This window comes from Aptenodytes patagonicus, chromosome 1, assembly GCF_965638725.1.
Source record: "Aptenodytes patagonicus chromosome 1, bAptPat1.pri.cur, whole genome shotgun sequence".
Taxonomy (NCBI): Eukaryota; Metazoa; Chordata; class Aves; order Sphenisciformes; family Spheniscidae; genus Aptenodytes; species Aptenodytes patagonicus.
Genome location: NC_134949.1, coordinates 54,134,744 through 54,161,791, shown reverse-complemented (window position 1 = coordinate 54,161,791; position 27,048 = coordinate 54,134,744). Strand labels below are relative to the sequence as shown.

The 27,048-nt window shown below is 42.0% G+C and overlaps 2 protein-coding genes across 5 annotated transcripts in view; both read right to left on the bottom strand.

The window, feature by feature from the left end:
• Positions 1 to 522: 522 nt before the first annotated feature.
• On the bottom strand, positions 523 to 14,507 carry GAS2L3 (growth arrest specific 2 like 3). Its single transcript, XM_076335450.1, has 8 exons — positions 14,465 to 14,507; positions 13,341 to 13,509; positions 12,783 to 12,901; positions 11,177 to 11,318; positions 7,404 to 7,467; positions 6,247 to 6,385; positions 4,900 to 5,007; positions 523 to 4,173 (listed from the first exon to the last, which is right to left on the bottom strand). The coding sequence occupies exons 1-8, from the start codon at positions 14,492 to 14,494 to the stop codon at positions 2,797 to 2,799; spliced, it is 2,148 nt and encodes a 715-aa protein (XP_076191565.1). The 5' UTR covers positions 14,495 to 14,507; the 3' UTR covers positions 523 to 2,796.
• Positions 14,508 to 20,716: 6,209 nt separating this feature from the next.
• Positions 20,717 to 27,048, bottom strand: part of NR1H4 (nuclear receptor subfamily 1 group H member 4) — a 42,296-nt gene continuing 35,964 nt past the window's right edge. For all 4 annotated transcript variants that reach the window (XM_076335422.1, XM_076335434.1, XM_076335428.1 and 1 more), the window contains 2 exons: positions 22,921 to 23,034; positions 20,717 to 21,563 (listed from right to left, as the gene is read on the bottom strand). In XM_076335422.1, the coding sequence (XP_076191537.1) occupies positions 21,325 to 21,563; positions 22,921 to 23,034 (353 nt within the window). In that variant the 3' untranslated portion in view covers positions 20,717 to 21,324. The remainder of the gene's footprint in view (positions 21,564 to 22,920; positions 23,035 to 27,048) is intronic.

Below are 27,048 nucleotides of genomic sequence, written 5' to 3'. Positions count from 1 at the left end.
CCTTTTTCAGTGCCAGTTTCCCAGCTTATGCTTTTTATTTAATTTCGAACCATAAAATTCAGTCTATTACATGAGATAATGGCTCACAAAGATGAAGCCATCCACTTCATTTTCTCTGAAGTTATAGTTTAAAAAGGTAGAGGCTGAGATAGCATTATACCGAGATCCAAGAGTCTCAGCGTTTAAATTACTACTAAAAAACTTGTAAAAGGTTCAAAAAGTGTTGTGGGTTCACCCCAGCCAGCAGTCAAGCACCCACACAGCTGCTCACTCTCTCTCCCCTCCGTCCCCAGCAGGACAGGGGAGAGAAGAGCAAAAGCAAGAAAAAACTCACAGGTCAAGATAAAGGCAGTTTAATAAGTGAAGGAAAGAGGAAAAAAACAAACCACCAAGTGATGCAAAGGCAATCACTCACTACCTCCCACAGGCAGATGATGCCCAGCCAGTCTGCAAACAGCCACCTTGGAAGCCAGCCCACCCTCCCTGCCCCCACCTTCTTCCTGTACCCCATTTTTATTGCTGAGCATGACATTATCTGATATGGAATAGCCCTTTGGCCAGTTCAGGTTGGATGTCCCAGCTGTATCCTTCCCAAACTCTTGCCCACTCCAGCCTACTTGCTATGGGGGCAGAGCAGAAAAAAGAAAAAGCCTTGACCCTGTGCAAGCACTGCTCAGCAACAGCCAAAACATTGGTGTGTTATCAACACTGATTTAGTCACAAATCTGAAACACAGCACCATGGGATGCTGTGAAGAAAGTTAACTCCATCTCAACCAGACCCAGTACAGTAAGAAACCCTAAGAATTCAGCTATTAATCTGCATGACATATCACATCATAGCTCACTATCTGGAAGCCCAAAATCAAAAGCAAGTAATCTACTGTAAAATGCTTTCAGCATATGAAACAGTGTGCCAAATTTATCAAACCTGAAAGCAGTCCACTACAGTCAATACTATTCTTAACATTTGCAGTAGTGGCTTTGACCAGTGTATTTATAAAAGAAGTAAGCAGTAAGGCCTTCCCCAAACATACAACTTTGTATGTGAGCTTGTGAGACTTGTGTCCATGTTATTAAAATTGATCTGTTTTCCTCCTACAGTTTGGATATTGTTATATACTGTTTACTCCCAGCAGGTTGTAAGCAGTATTGTACAGTAGATATGCATAAATAGAATCATAAATAAAAAAGCTAACAAGGTGCTCAGAAAGGCAGCTCAATGACTTTGCCACTGCGCATGAGAACTCGTTATTAGTTTATGATGCTTGCTTATTCTAGTTCCAGGGGGGAAAAAAAAAATATAATTAAATATACAACATCAGAAGCTGCAGTTTCCATGCATCTCTTCTCCTGCCCTTAAGTAAATATCCTGGGACTGGAGAGCAGAAGTGATGGTCTGTGGAAGTCAGCAGTGTCTCCTCACAGAACCTGAGAGGTCCTCGGTGTTTGTAGGAATGACTGTTCATTAGACCCAAAATATGTCAAACAAGGCCACCGCGAAAGACTAGTTTTTATTCATCTAGCATGAAACTCACTTCTGTTAAGGGTAAAGGTGTTGAGCACCACAGGTGTTTAACCCACTGAAAGCCTTCAGGAGTTGAAAGCGTAAACAGTGCATAGCTTTCTGGCACTTTCAGATGTTTAAAGGCAAATGTAGTCCCTTATTACCTCTTCAGGAAACTACTCCTCACCTCCAGAACATAATACGGGAGAGCCAGTAAGAAGGTCTCCATAAATAAAACAAAAAAGGCCACTGCAGACTAAGACTGCCCACAAAAATTAACCTGTAGCACAGAAGTATTTAGCAATTCAGTTTTACAAGTAAAGGCCACCCCTGCAGAGCAGTAAAGCTCTGCCAGTGCAGGTCAGTACTCACAGCTCTGCATTCCAGGAGCAGGAGCTGCTTTGGGGCTCCATCCCAGGGGAAAATGCCCTCCCAGCAACTCAGGTGCTTCTCTCAATGCAGCAAGAGCTTTCTAGGAAAGACTGGGCTCACTTATAGTCAGATTTGAACATGAACTAAGCAAGGTTATCTGCCTGGGGTTTTAAAAGTAGCATTGCTCACTGAAGAGATCTGTCATGAATTTGAGAGGCTAAGGCACAACGGGAGAGAGCGATCAAGGCCATGATTTTCCATGTCCAACTTAACACAAATGAAGAAGGCTCCACTTCCAAGTGAGCTGAAGCCACTTTAAGGCATATGGGGGGCATATGATAACACTGATAACAGCAGCTGTCAAATCTAAACATGACTAGAGATTTCTTTCTCTAATACATGCAGGTGACCCAAGTTTGGGTTTGGGTAACTAAAAAACACCCATAGCTTTGAGGTACTAGAACTTTTACAGCTTCTGCACAGCTCTGTCGCTTGCCACGGGCCTCAATGCAGGTGTGCCAGAACCACCAGAATCACTCAGGCTCTGCCCTGGGTAGACGTTTCTTGGGTAGGCTTCGCTCCCTTGAAAAGGAGCGGCAGCAAGAGCAGCAGGCCTAGCTCCCCTTTCCTCTCTCCTGCCTTCCCTGCAGCAGGTCAGGCTAGCAGCAAACCTGGATATTCTCTATTCCATAATGCTACACAGCAAGCAGGCTCACTTCTAAATATATCCAAATAGAAGTTTCTAGACTGCAAAATAAATACAGTTCTTACAGTAAGTTATGCAGAAAAATGTCGGTTATACCTAATATTTCATGGTAAATGTAGTGTTATTTAACTTTTTTCCTTGTCCTCAGTGTAGCAGATACTAGAGGCCTATTTGAATAAAATTAAGACTTCCACAGAAAGTAAGAAATAAGTTTACTTTCTGGGTTTTTTACTCCCTGTCATAACAAAATAGTGATCATCTTGCCTGCTCTTCACAAGAGGACCTTTTGATACACCAGGCGTTCCTTTGTTACACGCCGTTGCTGATTTTCCCTTAGGGAGAGGCTTCTTGGCTGCTGGGACCAAGCTTTCATTTGCTTGCAAGTTTTTGGTTGAAGGCTGAGCTTTTGTGGAAGGCTGCGCTGGCTTTTTGGTCACTGCTGCTTTGGCTGAAGTTTGAGGAAGCCGCACAACAGATAAGGGAGTGCGTTCAGGAGGTTTGGATGAAGTAGGTCCAAGCTGAGGGGGTTTACTGACATTTGGCTGCTTATTAACAGCTGATGATACGTTTTTGCTTGTAGATACCAGTGTAGGTGGTGACTTTGATGCTTTGCTAACTGCAAGGGAGGGTGCAGAAGCAGAGTGTTTTAGGACTGAAGTAGTTTTCAGGTTCCTCGCCAGGTCAGAAGCTGTTTGTGGAGCTTTCTGAGGATGCTGAGACCCAGTTCCTGAGGTCTGAATAGTATTTTCAGAAGGAGGTTTTGCAAGGAGCTGCTGAGAATGTGCAAACTTGGCAACAGCACGCAGATTTGTAACAGGTGGCCGGGCAGCCCTTGGAGCAACTGAATTCGCTTTGTTTTTTGTGACAGATACAGGTTTGCATTTAGCGGCAACATGCTTCTGTTTTGAAGCCATTGTTTCAGCTGTCCCAGGCAAGTGAGAAGGCTGTTTTTTAGAGGACGAGAGGGCAGGATGCAGTGCTGGTGCCAGGGAGCTCTGAGCCAGGGCAATTTTCACCTTGGCAGCATCGGGGGACCGAATACGTTTGCGCAATGTTTCAGAGTGAACAAGAGCCGTTCTCGTTCCTGCAGATGAAGAGCTTTTGCCTACAGGCTGCGAAGGAGCAGAAGCTGATGAGTTGCGTGCAGGAGACTCCAGTTTCTTTGAGGTGCCAGCTAATGGTTTGAAAGGAGACTGCACGCCTGTCACCGAAGACCCTTGTAATTTGGACCTGACTGTCAATGACTTGGCTGTGGAGGATGGGGGCACTGGCACTTTTGGTGATGCCAGGGCAGGGGACTGAGGACATTTAGATAAAGCCTTCTTGGCACTGGCCCCGAGAATAGGGGGTTTTGATGGCTGCTTTTGAAACATATTGACAGCTGACATTGGATTCATGACAGGAGGCTCCTGAATTCTAGCTGACGAGTTGGGGACACTATCACTGGTGACCCCTTTCTGAAACGCCAGGATTTTTTGTTCCAGAGTTGCAAACTGAAGCACTCGGCATGGATCATATTTAAGCAGAAAACCTTGAAGAGTGTCCCAGCCTCCACCAACACGTACCATCACATGTTTGCCATGTAGCATCTGGGGGAAGAGGGGGTGGGAGCAGAGAAGAACAAGAGAAACTTCTATCTTGTTTTATGCAGCATTATGTCTTCATCTTACATTGAAATCTATTGAAATCAACTAAAAATAGGACCTCCTTTCTCACAGAGAAACATTTGAAAAGAGAAGTTATATTATAAATAAGGCTTATACTTCCCAATTCTTTTATTAGATACTTTCTCCTGTAGAGACAGTCATTACGTATCAGGAAATAATGAAAGCATATATACAGAAGGCATTTTAACCATTCTGTCAGCATCTTTATTTAGTATACAGAGTTTTGGATACAGGTTTTGTTCAAATTATGGATGTCCTCGTAACATTTTAATCCCAGAAACTCTTATGCCTCCTGAAGACAGCACTCAACTATCCTACAAATTATAAACCCCAAGCATTCAGATTTTGAACAAGCAACATTCTCAGGATATTCTATTGCATTACCCTTACTTATATTGCAAGTTGCTACTGAAATTTTAGAAACACCACAGAAAAACATTAAACTTGCTTAGTTTAGTGTGGTTGTAAAATCAATAGTTGTAAGTTCTAATTAGCTACACCTACTTTGAATAGTAGCTCAGATGACGTGGTGTCCCAACCTAAATCATTCTGTAATTCTAAAACAATACCATAAAAATAAGGTATTCCACTTAAAAGCATTCCTCTCCCTATTATGAATGTAAGTGGGAATTCTGAGGAATTACTTACTCGTATGAAGAGTATTTTATCTCCCAGTCTATAACGTCCCTCCGATAAGTATTCAATTGAAAATCGATGGGAACAACTGCAGGGAGGATCTTCTGCTATATGTTTAACCTAGTTATTAAAATTGAAAGCATTCGTTAGTATTTTGACAGAAGTATGTGTCTAACAGTTTATTGAGATATTTAATACAAGAAGAGATACTGATATCTTCATCTCAATCTAAGAAAACACTAGAATTCTATTCCCTCACAAGAAAATCTCAGCCACATAGAGCTTCAAAATGTAGAGTAAAAGAAAGAACAAACTGTATGTACAGACAAATATTTCTAGTTGTTCCAATCCAATTGTCATTATTTCTTCAATTTTAAGTTATTTCTACTTTCCTTTTTAAGATTTGTCTGTAACACTAACATAGTAGCATCAAATTCCAACCACGATCTTGTAAAGACACTGTTATGGTCTCTAGGAATTGAAAAAAGCGCCTGGGTCTCTCCTGTGACCGAATCCATTGCTACACCTGACCCGGGGCTACTTCAGCATTCTCCTTAACTTTTTGTAAGGCTTTTATAAGTTAATCTTCTATGTGACACCCAAGAAGGAAACCACTGAAAAAAGGAGAAAGGTAGTCCCCAAATAAGTCCAGGCTTAGAGAAGATGTGCCTCTTACAGCCACTTAGAAATTTGACAAATTGGAAGGACTATTGCCAAGCAGGAAAAATTGTGAGACTTCAGAGAGAGCGAGGATCTGGTGGCTGACATTCCCAAAGAAGCAGAAGTTTTACATTACAACACAGAGGATGTTTAAAATAAATTAATTTTAAAGTCTCAACATGCATTTTTAAGCAAAATAGGAAAGTTGTTCATCATTCCTTTTGGACCAATTCATAAGATGTACAAATCACTTCCTTTTCTGCATACATATTCATTTCCAATTGGTACAGCTACAGAAGTATTAAAGTCTTTTTCAAAAGCGTTTCAAAGCCTTTTTGATGGTTTTATGAAAACATCAAATTGAAGAGAAGCATACATTACAGTCACAGAATACTGACAAACCAGAAAAATTGAATGAGAGTACTTCTTATACTCAAAGAAGCAATGAAGGGGGGGGTGGAAATCAAGGCAAGTTATATGCACTGATGCATTAACTCCAAAATATATATGACAGCATTTTGCTTACTTATTTTTTCAAAAAAAATAGTTGTTCAAAAGAGGTGCATACCCTTCTGTTTTCTGTTTAAGGAGGCTCACAATTATTAGATGAAAAACAGCCTACGTTTACCGAGCCAGATCATACTACAAGTACTAAACTTAGATTTAAAGCCCGTATCACAATGAATAGGTAGTACTTACTGCCTCATGTAGCTCCCCATGGTGACAACATGACTTTGCTGTGCTAATAGGTGATGGTGGTCCAGAGGTCATCAGCAGTGTTTCTTCTAGCTCAATTTCCTTCTCTAGTTTTACTAGTACAGGAGGTTCAACTCCATACCTCAACACAAATACAAAAGTAGAGAGTTTAATTGCTAACAAAACCAAAAAGAAACTGATGATAATAAACATGCAAAATTCTGAGTAGATGGCTGACAGGGAACAGCACTACATCAGAGGAGTAACTGTCTTGATAATGCAAAGAGAAGGAGCGCCTCCTGAGTTTCTAGTAGAAGTCCTCCCAAAGGTGGTCTTGGAGCTACCAGAGAAGGCAGTAAAAATACTATCAAAACTACACAATTTAGGTCTGTCGTGGTTTAATTTCAGTCAGCAACTAAGCACCACGCAGCCGCTCGCTCACTCCCCCGGCCAGCTTTCCCCAGTTTATGTACTGAGCATGACGTCACATGGTATGGAATGTCCCTTTGGCCAGTTTGGCTGTGCCCCCTCCCAGCTTCTTGTGCACCTCCAGCCTTCTCAGTCAGTAGAGCATGGGAAGCTGAAAAGTCCTTGGCTAGTGTAAGCATTACCTAGCAACAACTAAAACATCGGTGCGTTATCAACTTTGTTCTCATCCTAAATCCAAAACACCGTACCAGCTACTAGAAAGGAAATTAACTCTGTCCCTGCCGAAACCAGGACAATATCACATCCAATTTAGATAAACTATCTTAAAGCTTCCAGCTCTGCACTAGAAATAAATTAGAAGTCTAAATTTAGAGAATGATAAAGACATACCTTCCAAAAAGCTTAAAAAATAAAGACCTTAAAACTGTATTTAATGTTCAGTGAGTTCTTCCAAGATGTACACGTACCTATAAGCTGAATGTAGTATTTAAACATACAGCTATAAAAAACAGTGTGGATCAGCACTTCTCCATGAAGAGAGTCTGATAAATATTTGAAAAACTACTCATATTGTACGGTGGTCCTAGAAAAGCTACTCATTACTTTCTGCACAGAATTAACACCTACTGCACTGCATTTAATGACCACAGATTGTCTTGACTTTGTCTTAGCTTTTACTTAATAGAGTATGTTCTTCAATTTCTTGTTAAGAGCATGTATGGATCACATACCTGGATACAATGCGTCCAATTTCCAACAAACAAAGATACACTTGTCTTGGATCCTTGTGCAAAACTAAAAGGGAAGAGAATAAAAGGGAGTTACAGCTCATATTTACTGTGGGGAGGCCTGTGCAATTAGGTACAGAGAAGGGAAGATAAGGAATAGATGACTATAACTTTGCCATCATTCTACCCAGAAGCAAGCTACGTTATCATGGATAAAACACTACATGCTTTCCAACTCTAATTTTCTATTCCATAAAGTGTTTAAAACCATCCTGGCACTCCTGAAATCAAACTCTTCTCCACCTCCTAAGAGAAATACGCTTTATTTGATTTTATGCTGTTATTTCTTAATGTGAACTGGAAAGAAAGGTCTGAGAGCTTTTCCTTCCCTATTCCCAAATATATTATAGCAGTCTTAAAGATGAAAAGCATTCAACAACTGCAAATAGGAAGATATACTCCACCTGTTCATGCTTGTGCATCCAGACACAGATAGGCACACACACTCTATAGGTGAACAACCGTAGGGAGAATACGCTGCAAGGAATCTAGCTGACAAGTGGATGGCTATGCAGCCAGTCAGCCCAAGTGGTTTAAACCCCTTGGCTGTGAAAGAATAATCTGACGGATTGTTACCATATCAGTGAGCAACAGATCCTTTTTCGTATCACTTTGAAAGTTCTGGGTGCCAGCAGGGTCCATCCATATGGCAGATTCACCCAATTGCACTAGAAGATACCACTTTGCCAGTGGCAGCTCCCCTACCCCATGCTATACCCTCAGTTCACCCCTCCCTATCAGCCCCCCCCACCATCCACCCAAAGGTTTTCTTCAGAATTTGGTATCCTTGCAAGGATCTATCTGAGAAAGAGGGTCAAAACCCCTGACCATAAGAAGGAGGCGAGAATGACATTGGTTTAAGAGGCAAACACTCAGATGCAAACATCAGATACTGGCTGTGATCACAGGAGAGATGCAACACTATTTCAGATATGTTAGTAGCACAGAGTTTTGCACCAGGCTTTGCTTCTCAAGGACTGTGCCCACATTAACCCAGCTAGTGCCCAACGCAGAGGCTGCTTTGCGCCCTTCAGTTCAGAGCAGCTCTAACAACTGCATGCACTCGACTGCGTAAACACACTAAATAATGATCAGGAGAGCTGAAGAATGAGATGGAAGAGTGGAGTGATAGCCAAATGGTGTAGGTGACCATGGCGGTTCTTCTGGGTTTTCTTGACAACTTTGAAAAGAAAACACTCAATTATTTTTTACTGCTGCACTGAAGAATAGAAGAGGCAGAAGAAAAGCAATGTCTGTTTTGGTTTCTTGCAACTTCCATCTTTAGGTGTGCAAGAAAAAGGAAAAAAAACCAAGGGCCATGAACAGAGAAGGAAAATAGTTTAAAAATTTCACACACAAGTTACTTCCTCCCCTGCCCCTATTTAAGCCTCAAAATTGAGATGCTCTCAACATGTTCTAAGAACACAGTTGTATGAATGCTCTAGAAAACAAACCATCCCTGTACTTTCTTAGCCAACTAGGTATGCAGCCTAATAACATAGAAACCAAAGGCTGGAAGAAAGGTCATTCAACTCCCCTCCACCCACACACATGGCACCATTCTTTCCCCCCCTCCATCAAGTATAAGAAATGTGAAAAGCCGTAGATACAATTTTCATATGGTGTAACATTTATATAAACAAGTCTGACTTTCTTCAGACTGTGCAGAAATATTCGGTAGAAACTGGAAATTCACTCTGAAGAGAAGCATAATGAGCCAGCTCTATATTTACAGATCTTTCTGATGTTCAATTTGATATTTAAAATGACTTTGCTGTAAATAAGACTAAAGTGTTTCCTAAAGTATAAGATGAGTATGAAGTCAGATGTTCTTGTTTACATCATCTACTCCAGTTTGTAAGTCTACTTTTTAAAAGATCTGATTATGAAGGGTAAATCAAGAAAGTTGGCATAGCCATAACCTAAAAGGTACTAGAGGTCATTTCATTCCCCCCCCCCCCAAATGTTTTTGTCAGCTGTAACAGCAGAGGCATAATTTGCCTGAATCCAGAAGAGAAAAATCCCTAGCAGAGATCAAGACATTTGGCTTGATGTCAGAGGACATCCCATGATGGCTACTCTCCCTTTCTGCTGTCTCAGGAGCCACTTAATTTATTTCTTTCACAGCCATCCACACTTTTCAGGAGGTGTTGCTATATGTATCTGATGGGAAAAGGACAATTGTCAAATTGTCTTTCCCCTATTTCATTCATAAAGAATGGCTTGAGAGTTTGATGGAGAACATCAGTGGAAAGAATGTTTCATGAAGGAGGCTGCAAGTCTGCTCATTTCAACTGCCAAAAAGACTCACAGAAGATATTTATGCCACAAAGCAAGCTTGTGTCAAGAGTTACAATCAGACTTCAAAACACTTCTTGGCTATGAGCGAAAGCCACAGCATTAGGAAATCCTGTCTGCTTATCTCAGGGAGGCTAAACAGGTTCTAGTTACCCATCCACTTACAGGAACGAAGATGTTTAAGCAATGAAATTCATACAAGTTGAACTGAAAAAATATTAAAACTAATTTTCTTATAGCTCAGTTCTCCTACTTATCTGTATTTCATGGCACTGAAGAAAAGATACACTCCCTAGTTAAATAAGAATGAGACAGATGCAAATGAGGATATTTTATCAACTATTTTAAAAGATGACTTATCCAGTAGAGAAGGCATAGGCAATCCAACTAGCAAGGAGGAGAGCTTAAAAGAAAAGCAGCTAATGAAAACAGTGCCTCCCATTTAAATAGCATTAAATGGCACAAAGGCTTCAAGAAAATCTAGTAAATATTGTGACAAATTCATTTGATTAATGAAAACAAAGGTACCTTACAATTTTTTGCTATTCTGCTTGACAGGCAGATATTTTGCCTTTTTAAAAAAAAAAAAACAAAACCAACTAACCAAATCAAAACCAAAAAAACCAGTATTTGGCTTGCCACAGACAGGTTTGTATTAATTATTTTTTACTGACATAATAGCTGGTAGAAGAGCATTTCATTATTTACCATGTGATGAAAGCACAGTTCCTCTTAATTAACAGTCAAAAAAATTTTATTCCATCTGGAAGTACCAGTCCAGAAGCTGTTTAAGGGACAGACTGTGCACTGGGGCAGGCATACACAGAGTTGGCAATATTTATTTTTATAACTATCTTATTAAATGGGAAAATACAAATGGTTTCACATCATGTCAGGCAGGTCCTGAAGTAAATGTTAATTACCAACAGACTGTTGTCACTTCAGGCACAACGGCCTGATGTAGTTACCAAATTTAGCAGTCATGAATGCATTATTCTGAGGGCTTTCTGCAACAAGAATGAGCTCTAATACCAAATAAAGGATCTTATTGTGAGTTGACTCCATGGCCCTGTGGTCTTCCCGCACAGGGAAAGCGAAACCACGCTTTTCTCCTCTGTTTCTCAGTGGGCCTTTTTCCTGAAGGAAAACATGCGAGTTTGCTGCACAGCTGTCACTCCTCCCTTCCTTCCACACGGGAACTTTTAGAAGGTTGGAAAAGCATCATGCAAGTTAGAGCAGCCACTGAACTGATTTTTCAAAGCTTTTACGTGAACACTGCCTTAAAAAAAATAAAAGCATTAATACAAGACAGGTAGAGTTGTGACAAAGGCTTCACAAGACTAAATACAAGAGACCTCCCTGACCAGGTAGTTATCCACATACAGATCAAAGCAAGCCTTACAAAAAGATAGATTTACCTAAACCTTCAGATTCAAAGAGATAAGTCTCATCAACTCCAATGGCCCTACACCAGTTAAGAAAGTTGGCTGTATTATCTCTGGCAAAAAAAGATCCTGATGGAGCATCCTTCTTACATGGAACTTTTCTCATAGGAAAATTCTGGCAAGGGAAGAAAACAAAAAGTACATTGTGCACATCAACATTGCCAACAGATTTCAAAGCATATTTGCAAAGGAAAACAAACTCTAAATTCAGAGTACAGAAACAGTGGTTAGTAACTACTTTCCATTCAACCCACCATGTATTCTATTAAAAAAAACTACACTAATGTGGAAGGCATTCCACCTCACCTTTGTGAACAGACACTGAGTCCTTAGCTCTGCAACCTCTCCTGGAACTGCCCATACAGTTGCTTCCCCATTTCCCCACATGCTGGGGTAAAAGTCTTACTGGTGGTTTCACAGGTCTAGATAATTATTCCCCCTTCCCAAGCTCTGTTCATAGCAGCAGAATGAGCAGAGAGAACCCCAAATCAACTAAACTATACTTAGCTGCCAGATTTCAACATTTTAGAGCCCATTCTAGGAAGCAGAGGGAATCAAAAGGGAGCAAAGGACATTTTCTTTTAAAACAATTCAGTACTTATTGTTTTTAAATTGGTGTCTTCAAAACTAAACAAACAGTTCAAAAGGTACACAAGTTGGACATTTTGTCCTCCTTAAAAAAACCCTAAGGATTTGCAGCGTTCATATGGCTCTTCTATAAATACCATTTGGCATCCTAAGACTGCTGTCTTGTCCCCCCCCTCCCCAATTAATAATAATTCTAATATTAGTAATTGTATTTCTTACTGGTAAACATCCATTATTTAAAACTACTGTTTTACTAGATAAAACAGTAAAAGGTAAACACAAAAAAAAATGGTCTGGATATGGTGAAGCAGTTCCCCCTGCCCCCAAGGGAAACACTACCCATCAGGGCACATTAGTTGGTCATCTACTATTTGACAAATCCAAGCATTGCTGTAGCTATACTGGGTACCTATACATTGAACATAAGCTACCTGCACCAGCATTACATGGTTTTATACTCCAAAGCAACACATCACTATTTTTCATTGTACAAACACAGACTGCAAGTTGCTTGAGATTAACGTTTCAACTCAGCCTTGGTTCCTAACAAAAACACTGAAGCCCATCTTCAGGTACATCTCAATACGGACATTTTCATGGCTAACCTATATACTAGGGTTTAGCCACCAGTTTCTGGAATAAAACATTTGACCAAGTGCCAATCGATATCTTGTTACCAACCCACACTGATGTTATCAGGAGAACAAACTCCAGACGTGGACTACATCTTCCTCTGGCAAGAATTCTACTGAAATCAAACTAAAAAACTAGTAAGGACATTAGGATTTGATTAGCAAAGTGAATAAGTCATTTGTTGCATAAGGACAGTTTATCCACGTAAACGTTGTTAACGCCACACTGTTATTAACTAGTCTCCGGATACACTGCACATAGAATGCCACTTTGGGAAGCCTCACTAACCTGCCTTCCTTTTACTACTACTTACAATTAAAGACTTTATATATGTATTAAAAATCACAATATAACTCACCCTTAAATTGTTTGAGCTACAACATTTTTTAATTGTGTTTTGAAGAACACCAACCAGTTGGCAGAGTAGTACCCCATTATCAAGTTCTTCTAGCAGTTGTTCTGCTTTGACTTCTATTCCTAAAAAAAAAAAAAAAACCACCACCACCCCCCCCCAAAAGGTCAATATTAGAGTTACTCCACAGAAGGTAAAGAAGTTTCATACGAACTTAGAGGCAACTCAAACAGCATTCCATCCATCATATAATTTACTACAGTGTTAAAGACTGATAATTAGTAGAAATATAAGTAAACTAAAATCAAATATCCACTTAATTAGATTTTAATTAGACTAACAAAATTCAGAAATATAAATTGGAACAATTAATCATCCTACCTCTAAGAGGTGGCAGCTAATAAAATCCAAAACCGAAGCATGCATATTAATGCAATTCTCCTAGCTATTCAGGCTCAAATACACCAGATCTTAACAGTACTATAGATATTAAGTGTCAGCATTGACTGGAATATTGGAAAGTGCTTTGAAATTTATTAGACAGTGATTTATTTTTAACCTCACCCAGCAAGCCAGAGAGCCAGATTGACAGATCTTCTTGCATAGGCACCAAAGTTGCTTCATGCCGCACAGATATCCATTGGTCATACAGGCACACATCTGCCAAACCTGGCCCATGTCTGGGAGTCAGAGGACTTCGGGGACTTAAGGGAAGGTCATCTCCAAACCACACCTGCAGAAGATTTCAGTAAGCTGAAGACAGCAAGCTCTAATATTTGCAGTCAGATGATGAAAACTTGCAGTTCTGAATTATGCTAAAGATCTATTATTCAAAGAGTAAATGTTCATTTCCCTTCAGACAGATACACCAAACCAACACAACAGTAATCTGCATGGTGCAGCTCTCATTAGTAACTCCTGTATCAAAAGTACTACTACATTCTTTGGATTTAAAATTACATACTTTCCTGAATATTAAATAAAGAAAACATGCATTAAATTTGTGGGGCTTTTTTTCCCCTCAGCACATTTTAAGTAATGAAATTTGCAGTTTATCATATAATTTACTACAGACTACTGATTTCTCTGATCAGACATTTCAGAGGCATTTTGTGTTTAAATCATTAAAGTGATGATGTTAAAAGAGGAAACATATTCCCATACAAGAACATAACACACTTCTTGAACATGAATCCTTAGCGCTTCTCTTAAGGATTGCATATTTGCAAACTGAGAGGTACCTTTACATTTCAAGAAAAGGACCACACTGAAATTTCATGTACAAAATTCCCAAAGACAAAGAGTCCTTCTGGTATTCTTAACTACTTTCCTTCAGTTCAGTGTGTGTATAAAATATATTTATTTATTTATACTTACGTGATTAACTAGAATATAGGGTTTCTAAAAACACCTCTTTATTTAAAAACTTGCTTGATGATTATCTCAGCCTTTGACTTCAAAACCTTCTTAGGTAACAGCACTTAGGAAGAGAAAGGATCACCTATCTGATATAACACTGGGTTATCTATCTTGTCACATTGCTCCATTTGTAAAATGAGAAAATTATTACTTTTTTTTTTTAAACTAGAGATAACTCCGGGGATTCTAGCATTTCATCTGCTTCAGGATAGAGCTTTGAATAAAAAAAAAGTATTACACAGAATTCAAACATCACAAAAGGCATTTACCTGAACTGCATTCTGCATGGTCATCTGCATTTACATTAGTTTCTCCCCCTGGGGAAAGAGAAGAGGATTTTTAATACAGTCCCTCCTGCTTTCATGAAAATCCCAAGAAAAACTCACCAGTGCTGTTTCGGCAAAATACTAGCAAGTCTAATCAGGAATGGAAGGAGGAAAGAGGGAAGTATCTGAGCAGCTAAGGTTTTGATCCAGTATTCAGTCAACTCCAGTTCTCTGCCCTTAAACAAAGCAGCAGTTATTACAGCACAAAGTAGCAACTAACTTCATATGCTTAAATAACACTCAAAGGTTTGCATGGTTTTAAGGAGCTGTAAGGCATTTACTTTGCCAAAGAGAAGTATTAATACTTCGAGCCATTCTTGGATTTAACAATGTTGGCATTCACTTCTTCCTTCTCAGCTATCACAAGTGTATCTTGTACATGCGTGCATACACATATAAGCATCCTAAGTTTACATTGAATACTTGGAAGATTATGAAAATCTTAAAGCAAGAAAATAATTTTGAAGAATGAGATTTCTTCTTGCATAGATACATGAGAGAAATCAATGTTTTTATTAATTTCTATTGGGATTTTGACTTAGATTTCCAGGCAGCTAGCACATGCCCAAGTTTTCAACAGAATGCTGCAAACTATAACAGCAATACGGTTATCAGGACAACCCCCTGACAAAACTTGAGGAAAGTTTTAAAGGTAATGTGGTCAACGCCTTCTCTCCTGAAGCCAACACAGTATTTTCCAGCAATGCTTTCAGTCATGGGAAAACCCAGCACAAACTCGACACTGGGCTGGGGATCAGTAAGTCTCTCTACATAGGCTCCAGGTCTAGAGATGCGCAGTGTTACCAGGTTAGCTGCATACACACGCACCAGAAGGAATTTCCTCAGCATCATTGTCCACAGTGGTAGCGGTGGGCATTACAACCTCAAAATGTACCTATCTGTGTCTTGAAACCAGTTAAAAACAACTTACTTGCTCCATTACTTAATAGCTGCAATAAAACTTCATCTTACTGATTAGGCTGGAAACCAGACTGCAGACAGAGACAATTAACTCATCTGTTTTCCTTTAAAAATGAAAAACTCCCCTCTCCTGTCCCAGATGTTTAAGTTTTATACATAGACAGTATTCTTCTCCCCCATCTGTTGTACAACCTCACCTTCCTACGGCAAAAGGCCAAACAGCCCATTACAGAAGACCCAATTCTCATAAAAATTCTCCCCCTTCCTCTTACCCAGAAAGCAGAATGGTGCCATTTCCTCCCCATTTTTCCCTCCCACTGCCTTGAACCTCACACGCTATATAGGACCACACGTCAGGCATTTCAAACAACTTACCTCTATGACCAGCAAACGAGCAACCAGTTTGTTTTCAGACTGAAGCCACTTCCTTGTATCAGGACTGTTAGCACTTCTCAAACCTCATTAGAGACACTTCAAGTGATATCCTTCCCCCTCCTTTTATTTGTAGGGGGGAAAAAAAAAGAAAAAAAAAAAAGACATCCTCTCCTTGATGTCATTTTTCTTTCTATGAATGAACAAGGGAAGGGCAGTGTATATACCAAGCATTACTAATGAGCATGTTATGCTTCCCACAGCTTTGTCCAGGGGAATACATTTTCCTTTAGCATAAGAAAGCTATTGTCCCGAGAGAGTCGCAGTAAGAGGCTTCATTGATCAAAAAAAATAAATAAAACAACAGCAGAACAGCCAGTAGAGAAGTTGGTCTCATTAAAATAAGGAGCTCCATATAGGCTAACAAGAGCTCTAGCATACTGCCTGCCAAGGGAAAACAAAAGGCAGCCTAATTCACAGGGAGCACTCAGAACACGAACAAAGCAAAATATTCACACAGCAGCTATCACAAGAATGCTCAGCATCTGCAGTTTTGTGGCATGCCTAACAAAAACTAGTCATAAGAAAAAGGAAAAATAAAAAACAAAAAGAGGAGATTGAGGAAAATTGTGGCACTTGAACTTCAAGGGCCTGCTCTTCTAAAACAAGTTATTTTGTAAGCCCATATGCTAAAGGGCTCTCTAGAAAGTCAAACAGCTTCACTTATTATCAAAGCATCTGAAAACAAAAACCCTCTGATGATACAGACTACCCTGCACGAATTTTGAGTTGAAAAATTAATATATTAAAATTAATATAATATAAACAATTACCCATTTTCAGATCCCAAACAGTCCAGCTCTGAGATAGCAGAGAATACAGATTAACGTAGACTTATCACTTACAAGGAGAGGCATGGGATGAGAAGACCCAGAAGTCTGTCACGTTCAAGTAGCCAGCCTGCAAAGGTGCCGTGGTGAGGCAAATACTGCAGTACCAGGTAGAGTCATAACCAAATCCGACTCCTTCTAAAACCAGTTGGGTTCTCTGCATCAAAAAGTTGTACATAATGAATGAATCAAGTATTTGGTATTCAATTCAGTCAGCTCCAAGCTAGAACTGCATCAGTTTCTATGCATATCAGTTTTTTCAACTCACCTTCATTCAACAGGCATTTGGTTCTCAGGGCTCACAGCTGTGAAAGAAAAGACCCCAGAATGAAAATGTACTATATCACGTCCCAGGTATAGCCTCAGGCCATGCCATTCCCATCTCCAGGCCAGCTGATATCCCCAAGGTACCTAGGAGGGCTCTCTACCTGCTTCACCCTTAAAACAGGGGAAGCAGGAGAAACTTGTAAGCGCTTCCCAACCAGGGACGCAACCAGCCCAGCTCCAAGCTCAACAAATGTAGAGGTCCCTGACCCTCAGCACCACTCCCAGAAAACACCTCATTTCTGCTGGCGCTTCTGCTGCCAACAGGCTCCGTGAGATGGGAGAAGAGAAAGGCTGCTTAGTAGCACCTTATGGCTGGATCAATACAGCGACACTGATTTACTGTGAGACGGGCAGTCAGCCCCAAATGATATAGTGGGGAAGGCAGGAGCTGCTGTCGGCTGGCCGACTGCCAAACCTCCAATAAAGGACTAGAGCTATGGATCAACATCAGGAGAGGTGAGAAAAAAAGTACCTATCTTCTGACACGTGGCATAGGGACAGGCATTTCTCAGGAAAGGGGGTGCAGACATATCCCGGACATGACCTGCACAGGACAGCCTTGCAAGACTGTAGTCTGCTTCTGCTCTCCAGAGATGCCCACCACTTTGCCCCTAGGCAATCTGAGAAACAGTAAAGTCAGCAAATACTAAAGCACTTTACGCAAATACTTTAGGGTGCTAAACACATGCTCTTAGATGCTACACAAGATACAACTGATACTAAGCAGGCTATCAGGTTATATAGATCATTCACCGGGGCCCAACCAGCAAGACACGCTACACTAATTACAAGCCGTTCTGTAGCACAAGATGAACCAAGTCCAAGTCCCATTTTACTTGACTGCACAGTTTACAAAGAAACAAAAAAAAATAATCCACAACTCCACAGATACCTAAAACATAGACGAAGCAGCCATTGACCTAGCTTAAGTGGAACCTAAAGGGATTCACAGACTCATTAAAAAACAACCCTTCAGTAGAAACACTTTTACATCTTCCCCCTATATTTAAGATATATCACACATTATCTTCTATTCCATCAAAACCCAAAGGCAGTCACAACAGACTACCCAGAGCAGCTGGAAACTGTAGATTAGTCTTGACAGTACCTACTGAAACCCACGTTTTTAAACACTCTGAAACCAAAGAAGCTGTCAAGTCAGTATCTGTTGAAACCTCCTACAGGATAGTCAAGATTTTTTTTTGGTACACGTAACCTAACATGCAGAAGAAAAGAGGTAGGCACAACAAGAGACATCCATGGAGCGCTACTCTCTCCGTCACTACAGCAATTACAGAGCCCTTTTGTTGCATTACTGAGTCAGCAGGAGCTCTGCTTCCCTGGGGAGGCCTCAGAGGCACAAAAGAGAAAGAACCAGACTAGTCGGTCCAAGGTGAAGGGCTTTAAGGTGGCAACCAACTCCTTACATTAAGGCACGCTGACTGCTCTACTCAGGGACTGCCTCTCTGCACCTTTTGGTGACAGCGCACACAGCACGCAGCAGTGAGCCTGCTCTCCCCATCCAAAGGGTGGCAGAGGCCCTGGATTCACCTGTCAGGGCAGAGAAACCCACTTGAAATCAGGGAGGAACACTCCCTCTCAACAGCTGGCATCTCCGCAGGAGACGTGCAGACGGCTGCTTTACCACAAGAGCATCCAGTTTGGGGAGAGGCCGGTTAACACAAGACACGCTACCCCTGCCACTTGCTCACGTTCACAAACAAACCCTTCTCCCCCTCCCGTTTCCACCCCACACTTCTTCCAGCAAAGCAACACTGAGGAGAGCACTGCTGCCTGGCCATAGTCAGGAGGCATTTATTATGACTTAAATATAAAATCCTGTCTTATTATGAAAGATCCACCCAGTACATTTAGAATTACAAACACAGGCCAGCTATGCCTTATAGGTCCTAAAGCTATACACGTACTTTTTCCCATGTCTTGATCTGATACCATGCCAAAGGTGACACACAGCATCCCTGGAATACAGCCAGCTTTGGGGCAAAGAAAAGAGCCAGACATTTTTCAGCTTAGTAAGCAATATGAACGAGTATTTTAGCCAAGAGCACTAGGGCAAATTTCCCACAAAAACAGCACCGCATCCTCAAACACTTGCGTGAGGCACAGGAGAGACTGGTTTGAAGGGTGTTATGCAAAAACTCTCCCCTCTCCCTTCCCCAGGGTAAGTTTCACGGCACTTCACATCCAACATCGATGGCAGTGAGGCTACCTCGGCCGGGTGGGAGCTGCTGCCTCTGGAAGGGTGACCGAGCCTATCCCGGTAACAGGCTTAGCCCAATACCGGGCTCCGTCCCCGCTGCACGGGGCTCCCCGTGACGTGCGATGCTCAACGTTTTCAGCGCTGCCCCTATAGCTAGGCGTAACTGACCGAGCGCCACCGCTACGGAGCTGCGCGCCCGATACACCGCCGCAAGCGGGAATCCGCAGCATCGCCCCGGTGCCCATGGGGGGACGGACCCGCCGCCGTTCGGGCGCCCCTCACCTTCCCCGCGGGCCGGGTCCGGAGTACCACCACCCCCTGGCCACACCCCGGTGCGGGGGGAGCCGCGCACCGCCGCTGCCGCTGCCGCTGCTCCCCGGCCCCGTGCCGGCGGGGCGAAGCCGGGCCGCGCACCGCGGTACTCACCGGCAGCTGCCGCCGCGCCGCGCCGCGCCACGCTCCCCCCGCGCCGCGCACCAGGGCGCCCCCGCCCACCTCGCGCCGGCCGCTCCGTTCGAAAGGGCCAATCAGCGCCCGCGGGGCGGGGCCGGGCCGGGCCGGGCCCGGCGGGTGGGGCCGTGCCCGGCGGGTGGGGCCGTGCCCGCCGCACCTGGCCCGAGGCCGCGGCGCCGCCTGGCCCTCAGCCCCCGGGGCGGCTCCTGGCGCCCAGCCGCCCCCTCGCGGCTCTCCGCCATACCCGATTTACCAGGGGGCAGCCCGGGGTCCGCACCGGAGCCCCCGCCGGTCTGGGTGAGGGCGCTGCGTAGCGGAGCCGCCCCTCCGTCCTCCCCCAGGGACGCGGCCTTCGAGGCGGTGCAGGGCGCAGGGTCACGGCCCCCGCTGGCAGCCGGCCCCCCCCCCCGTCACGCCTCCGCGGTCAGGCCTCAGCGTCCCACCCGCTGCGACGGCACGGCCAGGGGGCTGCTCGCTCGGGCGCTGCGGCAGATGGCCCTCCCGCCCACCGGCCGCTTCGGCTGTCGTGAAAGCACGGGCCTCGCCGCCCCCTCCTTGCTGCGCCACCGACCGCGTTTCAAAAGCAGTTCTGCTTCCCTGGGGCGGCGGTGGCGGGTTTGGTCACGGGCGGCGGGAGCAGGGTGCCGGGTGCGCGGCGGTCGGGGGGAAGTGCCTGCCCGTGGAGGCGTTTACAGCCGAAGAGGCCTTTTTGCAGCGGGGCGCAGAGCTGTTTCTGCGCCCAGCGCCTTTCTCGCGCTGCCGGCGGCGCGGGGCCGCGGTTTGGAGGGCAGCGCGGTCGGCGCGTCGCTGTCCCGGCTGTCCGGTTTCGCGCTGCTCGGAGCAGAGCCGGCCAGCCTGCAGCCCCACCAGGGAGCCCGCACCGCCTCCCCCAGCGTGCGAACACGCTTACCTTGTTCTGGGGATGTTGCCGATGGTATTTTTCCGAGCCGCTAAGCACCAACCATCAGAAGTTGCAAAGTAAAACAACCTGTGATGCACTTTCACAAAGTATAGATACTGTATAATTTTTACTTTGAAATAATAATGCAAATGAAGTTACATGTTTAGATAATGAAAAGGGTTCTTTGTGTCTGTGGCTTTTCTCCATTACATAATTTTTCATCTTCCGAAGAAATAAAGAGCTTGTACATCTTACGTGAACACATTTCACAGTTGAACAGCAAATGACTATAGCATTAATCATTTCAGCTGGTTTATTACTGTAAATATCTGGAATATATTCTTTAATGGGGACCAAGCACAAAAACACTGCAATGAAAAAATATGAATGGAAACCTGCATTTCCCCGTTTGTCAAGAGGAACTGTAAGTGCAATCAGCTTAACTGCAGCAGGAATTAACAGGGTTCCTCTGAGGAGCTGGTGGACTCTTTCTGATCAGAGAATATAAATACAGAGCAAATTATACTCACGTGTGAAAATCTGATAGCTATACAATATTCTGTGTATAGTGAACAAAATTACTTACGAATCCATGGCATGTTCCTACAAAAATGCAGTAAAGAAAATTTAATGTACTGTGGGATATTTTTCTATGAAAATAAATGCTATGTGGTCCTTTAAAAAGATATTTTTCTGAAAATAAAATAAAAAGTATCCATCACTGCACATCCCAGATCTCACAGAGAAGAGGTGTGAATTTGTGATCATTCACTCTCCATGACATCAGCATCTCTGCGTGATGATGGTTAAATGTCCGTAATTCTGTAAGACGGCCCAGAAGACATGCAAAGTGTTGAGGGTTATCTGGGTGGTGAAGTTTGCAGAATTTTTGTAGAATATCCAGCAGGGGTTCTTGAAGCCTTTCCACAGACTCTCTGTCCTTTATGTATTGTCGATCTGGTTATGGTTTTAAAAGAAAAGAAGTAATTAGCAAATATATGCTCTGATACAATGTAAATATTTACACTGGTAAATTAATATCAAGATATTCAAATAGTTACACTGGGCACTGATGTTCACACCTGCCAATAATATTTCTTTTCAAATTGAGAGGGAATAAAAGTGCTTTAACATTGTATTTTTGGTTCGGGGTTTTCATGTAAGCTTCCCACTTCTAGCTAGGGAAAACTTTCAACTTTTTCAAAAACTGAAGAGTTTTAACTCAGAAATGTTTCTCTGGGGTTGTATCATCATCTCCCAGTGCGGTTCTGCACCTGAGTACGTCCTGCGATGCATTGCAACAACTGAGCAGCACAGCGTAAGTTCTTGGAGGTGTAGTACAACCAGGGAGTCTGACCAGTAGCGAAGAGTGTGCATACAGGTCCCCAGGGAGAAATCAGACATCTTCATCCTCAGATGAAAATTCCTTGTTAGAAAATACTTGTCTTTTTATTTTGTTCGTATGGAAGCATGTGTTCGAGTATTTGGAGAGGGAGGAAAAGAGGAGGATGGGGTTTTTTGTCACAGAAATTTTTGGTGTAAAAAGAATTTCCTGAGCCGCACTGGCTCAAAGAGCCGTGCAACTGCTTCACCTTCCCATCGTCCATGAAACCTGATTTGGAAACCTCAGTGTTTGTCTTTTGAAGCATTGTTTGTCCTGAAGCATCAGGCTTCTCTTCTCCTACTCCTATGATAGTCAGTTTGAGGCACTATACAATTTCTCCATATGTTGTAGGTAGAGCTGGTTTGTTTTGTGTTATCAAAGAATTAGTTTTTACAGCAAAGCTTGTAATCAGGGCTGAAACTGTTATGCCGATACTTCTGAAAGGTCAGTTTCCAACACTTTATAGTCAAGAGGGAAACTTGCTACCGTCCTTCTGCTCTTGCCAGCTGGTGTTTGTTCAATACAGGCTGAAGACCTTCATTGGCCATTCTCTATTCTAAGTTACAGGGTTTCCCACTTTCCCTCTGAAAAATGTGACATTCCACAATGATCTGTAGTGATGTGCATGTAACCACATCTGGGATTTTCTGAAGGAAGAAGCCTGTCGTACTAAGCAGTGAAGAGATACCAGTAATTTTTTTAGGCAGGGTATTTAGGCACTTTTTTCCTCGTGTGCAAAACCAGATGGTATAGCAGGACATTTGGAGTTTGAACTTGTGTGCTTGTATTCTGGTTTAACAGCTGAATATATTGAATAAGCATATACGCTCATTTACTCTATGTCGAATGTAAGTTTTTACAAGTCTCAGGTCACACTTCTCATGCTTTCTGTCCAAAACCACTAATATTTAATTCTGAATTAGAAGTTACCTGGAGACAGGATAACTATGGCTGTGAGCAGTGCATATTCTTCCTGTGTCATCTTCAGCTCTCCAATGCTTTTATAAAAATTAAACATGGGAGTTATGAATTCATCTGAGATACCTGTGAGAGAAAAAAAAAGTTATGGTATTTTTTAATTATGGAAATAATCTGGTTTATTGCCACAGAGCAATTATTTAGTATTTGAAGCCTTGACTGTCTTGGTGGGAGAAATTTACTACACAAATCAGGCCTGATGCAAGACAATTAGTTAAAAAAGTGCAAGCACATCCTTGTTTTCCAGATCAGAGTAGAAACAGGCAAGCGCTGACAATTTCTTTTTGCATGGTTTCAAAGGCTTTCTTTCAGGCAATTCCTTTTCCTCTACAGGTTTGTCCATCTAGCTCTTCAGGACAAGTCTCATGCATGTTTTTCTCGCTGTCTGCTGATACTCTAACTGTGTTCTGTTTCCAGTATGCACAGTCCCCATATTCCCTATCTTTACATGAGTTATATGGAAACCTCTCAGGGTGTATGGTTTAATTCTAGCCCAACTGTACTCTACAGCTAACTGCCTTGGGCAGTTGCTTCAGTTGTCTCCATAAAGAGTCTTAATTGCTCCTTTTATGTAGCCTGAAACTTTAGCTAGGTCTAGGATTATCTGTAGTCCAAGATCAACTTGCTTGCAACTACTACTACCTTAAAGCATAAACTAGTGTATTATAAAGTACAGAGCCATAAATAATTAAAATCCAGCCCAGTTTAAAGGTGGGATCATGTGATTCTCTCGCCATCAGCGAAACCCTTTGGGGTTACTGAACTGAGGCATGATGACTGGGCTTCCTCTTACTGACTTTGTCATCAGATCACAATGTTCTTACTTAGCCTTAAATTACAGATGTACTTCATTCTGCTTTTTGGTGTAAAAGAGAAGTAGGTCCTGTGACATCAATTTTTTATTTTTTTTTAAACTGGTGTGCGAGTTACTCAGAGCAGCCACTAGACTGTTTACAACGGCTGCTTGCAACTCTGAAGCGGTGGCACTGATGAGGTATGAAGATCTGAACCAGTGGTTCTTCCTTTTGATCTTCCTTGGCTGGAAGGATGGAAACCTCCTCTGTTCCCACAGACGAGGGCCATAGGATTTCTTGACATTTTACTCTTAATTTTGAGCTGTTCTGGGAGAAGACTTTATAACTTGGTGTGGAAACCGCATGAAATAATGTGATTTTGAGTGTTGTATACATCACGAAGCTGAAGTCCAGGACTGGTAAGGTTTGGAGTGCCTCCAATAGGGGAAACTCAAAATGAAACTCAAAGAATGGAAACATGAAGTCACTTGACTTAACTACGAACAAGTCACATTTTGCTGTGACAGTGAGAACTTACTTCACTCAGTGGAATAGTCATGTGTCCCAACAGAGTGAAAGTACGGTCTTGCAGAGTATGGTTTATTTTGTGGCTGAATGATGTGTTTAAACATGTGACATGAGCAACCTATGTTCACTTCAGATTACAAGCCACAAATCTCATTTTTGTAACAAGTTCAACACTATCGAGAAGAGTCTAAGTCAATTAAGCAGATAAATATGATGCGAGTCAGCTCATCCTGTGGAAGTTAGTAACACAGCTGGAGCTTTATACAGAGCAAACAATAGTCATAGCATCTAATGTTCTGTGAGGTTTATGTCGTTAGTCATCAGCGTTAACTAAAATTTTGAACACTTGTTATTGCTAACTTTTGGGGAACCGCCTGTGTCTCTCTCAGGCAGTTTTAAATGCCAAAGTTCCTTACAATATGACATATGTAAGGAACACATACATATGACACACCAAAACCTTAAAGTTCGCATGAATCTAGAAACAGGAAAAAAAAATAAGTCTAGCTCAGCCCTAAAGCAGAGCAAACAAATTTCTTTCGTGGAAGTGAATAGCTCAGCAATGACATGAAAAAAGTCCAAGACAAACTGGATATTTTTAGAAGTCTCTGTGCAAGGTATCACGCCGCTGGGCACGATTGTCTTGGCAGCAGACAGGAAATGGGAGGAAGTGGGCTGTGACTAAGACTCCCGTCATTTGTTTCTCATATCCATAATTTGATTTTTTCTCTCTCTTTTTTGGGGTCAGGTTAGTTTTCGGCTGTATGAATTCATTGTTTTGCTGACCACAAAGCTCCTCAAGTCCTACTGTCAATATAGCAGAAGTGGGATGAAAGTGATGCTGGTGAACAGGGTGTGGAGTAACTAATTCAGGTCCTCACTGGTCCAGGCCCTGTATAAGCACGCAGTAAAACAATCCTTGCCCCAGAAAGCTTATAATCTGACATTTAGAAACTAAAGCATGGATGGGTGAAGCAAAAAATGAATATGGATGTGGAAGCAAATGAAATTACGGCAGAGAGCTTCTCTGCACTACTGTACTCCAAACAGAGAAATAAACAGAAGAGGTGAAAGCAAGTAAAAAGGGATGTTTCAGCAATGCAACTGATTTACTGCTTTCACTGAAGAGAACAGAACTTTGAAATCTTTAAATAGATATAGGTCACAAGACAATTATGAATGAAACATGCAAAATAAGCAATTTTGAGACTAGGATAATGGAATTTTTTCTTGGTTACTAGTTTTGCCCTCATCCCATCTGTACTGGAGTTTCCTTGTTATTTCATCATCCTGTATGCACGTTACACAAACCGCTGTTCCATCACAAGAGGGGGCTGTTTTCTAACGGGATTGAAACGCTTCAGTTTGGATTTAATAAACTCCACCAGAAAGCAAAAAAAGCAGGAAACAGATGTTTATAGTTCTTGCTTTTTTTTTCGTATCTACTGTACAAGATGTTGTCACTTCAATTCAGGTTATCAGAAAAGGAATTAAAGGCAATTTGGTGCTCGTAACTGGAAAGGCTAGAGGAGAAACGAATTATATGACTTTTCAAATGTCATTGTAACAAATCATACTCCAAAAGTGAAAAAAATCCAATAGGTAAAGTTAAAATGTATTTCTGGCCTCGGTGAGAACTGAAAAATTAGCTCCGTCTAGCTCTCTTTATTTAGATCAGAGAAGAGCACTGCACAGTACTGCATCAGATAGGCAGAGCTTCCTGGGCAGTGTTAATGGTGCCTCCTTCTTAACTTTTTTCCAAAAAGGTTTCAAAAGTTTTGTTTCATGCAGCATTACGGCAATAAGAACATGCCCCTCCTTTGTGTTTCATTGTGCATCATTCTGAACTACACAGATTTCTACCTAACCACCAGCCCAATTCTATAATCTGCAGAAGATACCGCAATTCATTTGATTGATTTCGCTATGTTAATGGATGGATGGCTGTAAACCCCGGGATAGCCAACGGGAAATACTGGCTTTACTGACTTACAGCCTTGTGGCATTAGACTGGAGCAGATTTAAACCCATAAGCATTATTCATTCAGCACCCCTTACTTCTTGCACAATTTCATTCCTATCTGTAGCTTAAGACACAGCATTGCTTTAGACCTTGCCTTTTTTAGGGTTTTCTTCCTATGATTTCTCTCTGAAGGTAAGATGACTGTTGCTTTCATAAAGTTTGCAGTTTCAGGCCATAAATAATTATCTGGTTAACATAATCCTGGAATAGAAGTTTTTACTGTGATACCGAGTCATTATTGCCAGCTTTTTGAGACCAGTATTCTCTCTTCTGTTTTGGCTGTTGATTAAAACTGAATAGATTAATCTATTGCAAGAGGAAAGCTTGAGAGTAAGTACTAATTAACAGTAACTAGCATTGTGTGATTAATATGGATAAAGAGATCTTTTTTCCTTGATAAACATGGAGGTGCCAGTGAATATTAAACCAAGGGTATATTAGTAGCTGTTTTATGAAAATAAAATATATTAATTACTTGCAAAATTATATCTTATCTTTCACAGTGTTTCATCTACCGGAACTGCTTTCCGTGCTGCTTATGAGCTCTGCCTTCTAACCTGTTCAAATGCACCAGTGGCCCTTTAAACACTGACCAAATTCACCGTGTTGATGCTGAGAGACAAAAAGGGGAAAATCTAGCCAGTAGAGAAGATACACCAGAGCATGTTCATGTGACCTCTCCTCTATCATCATCTTGTAGAGGTTAAATGGCCAACTTAAATGAGAGGTTAGCAT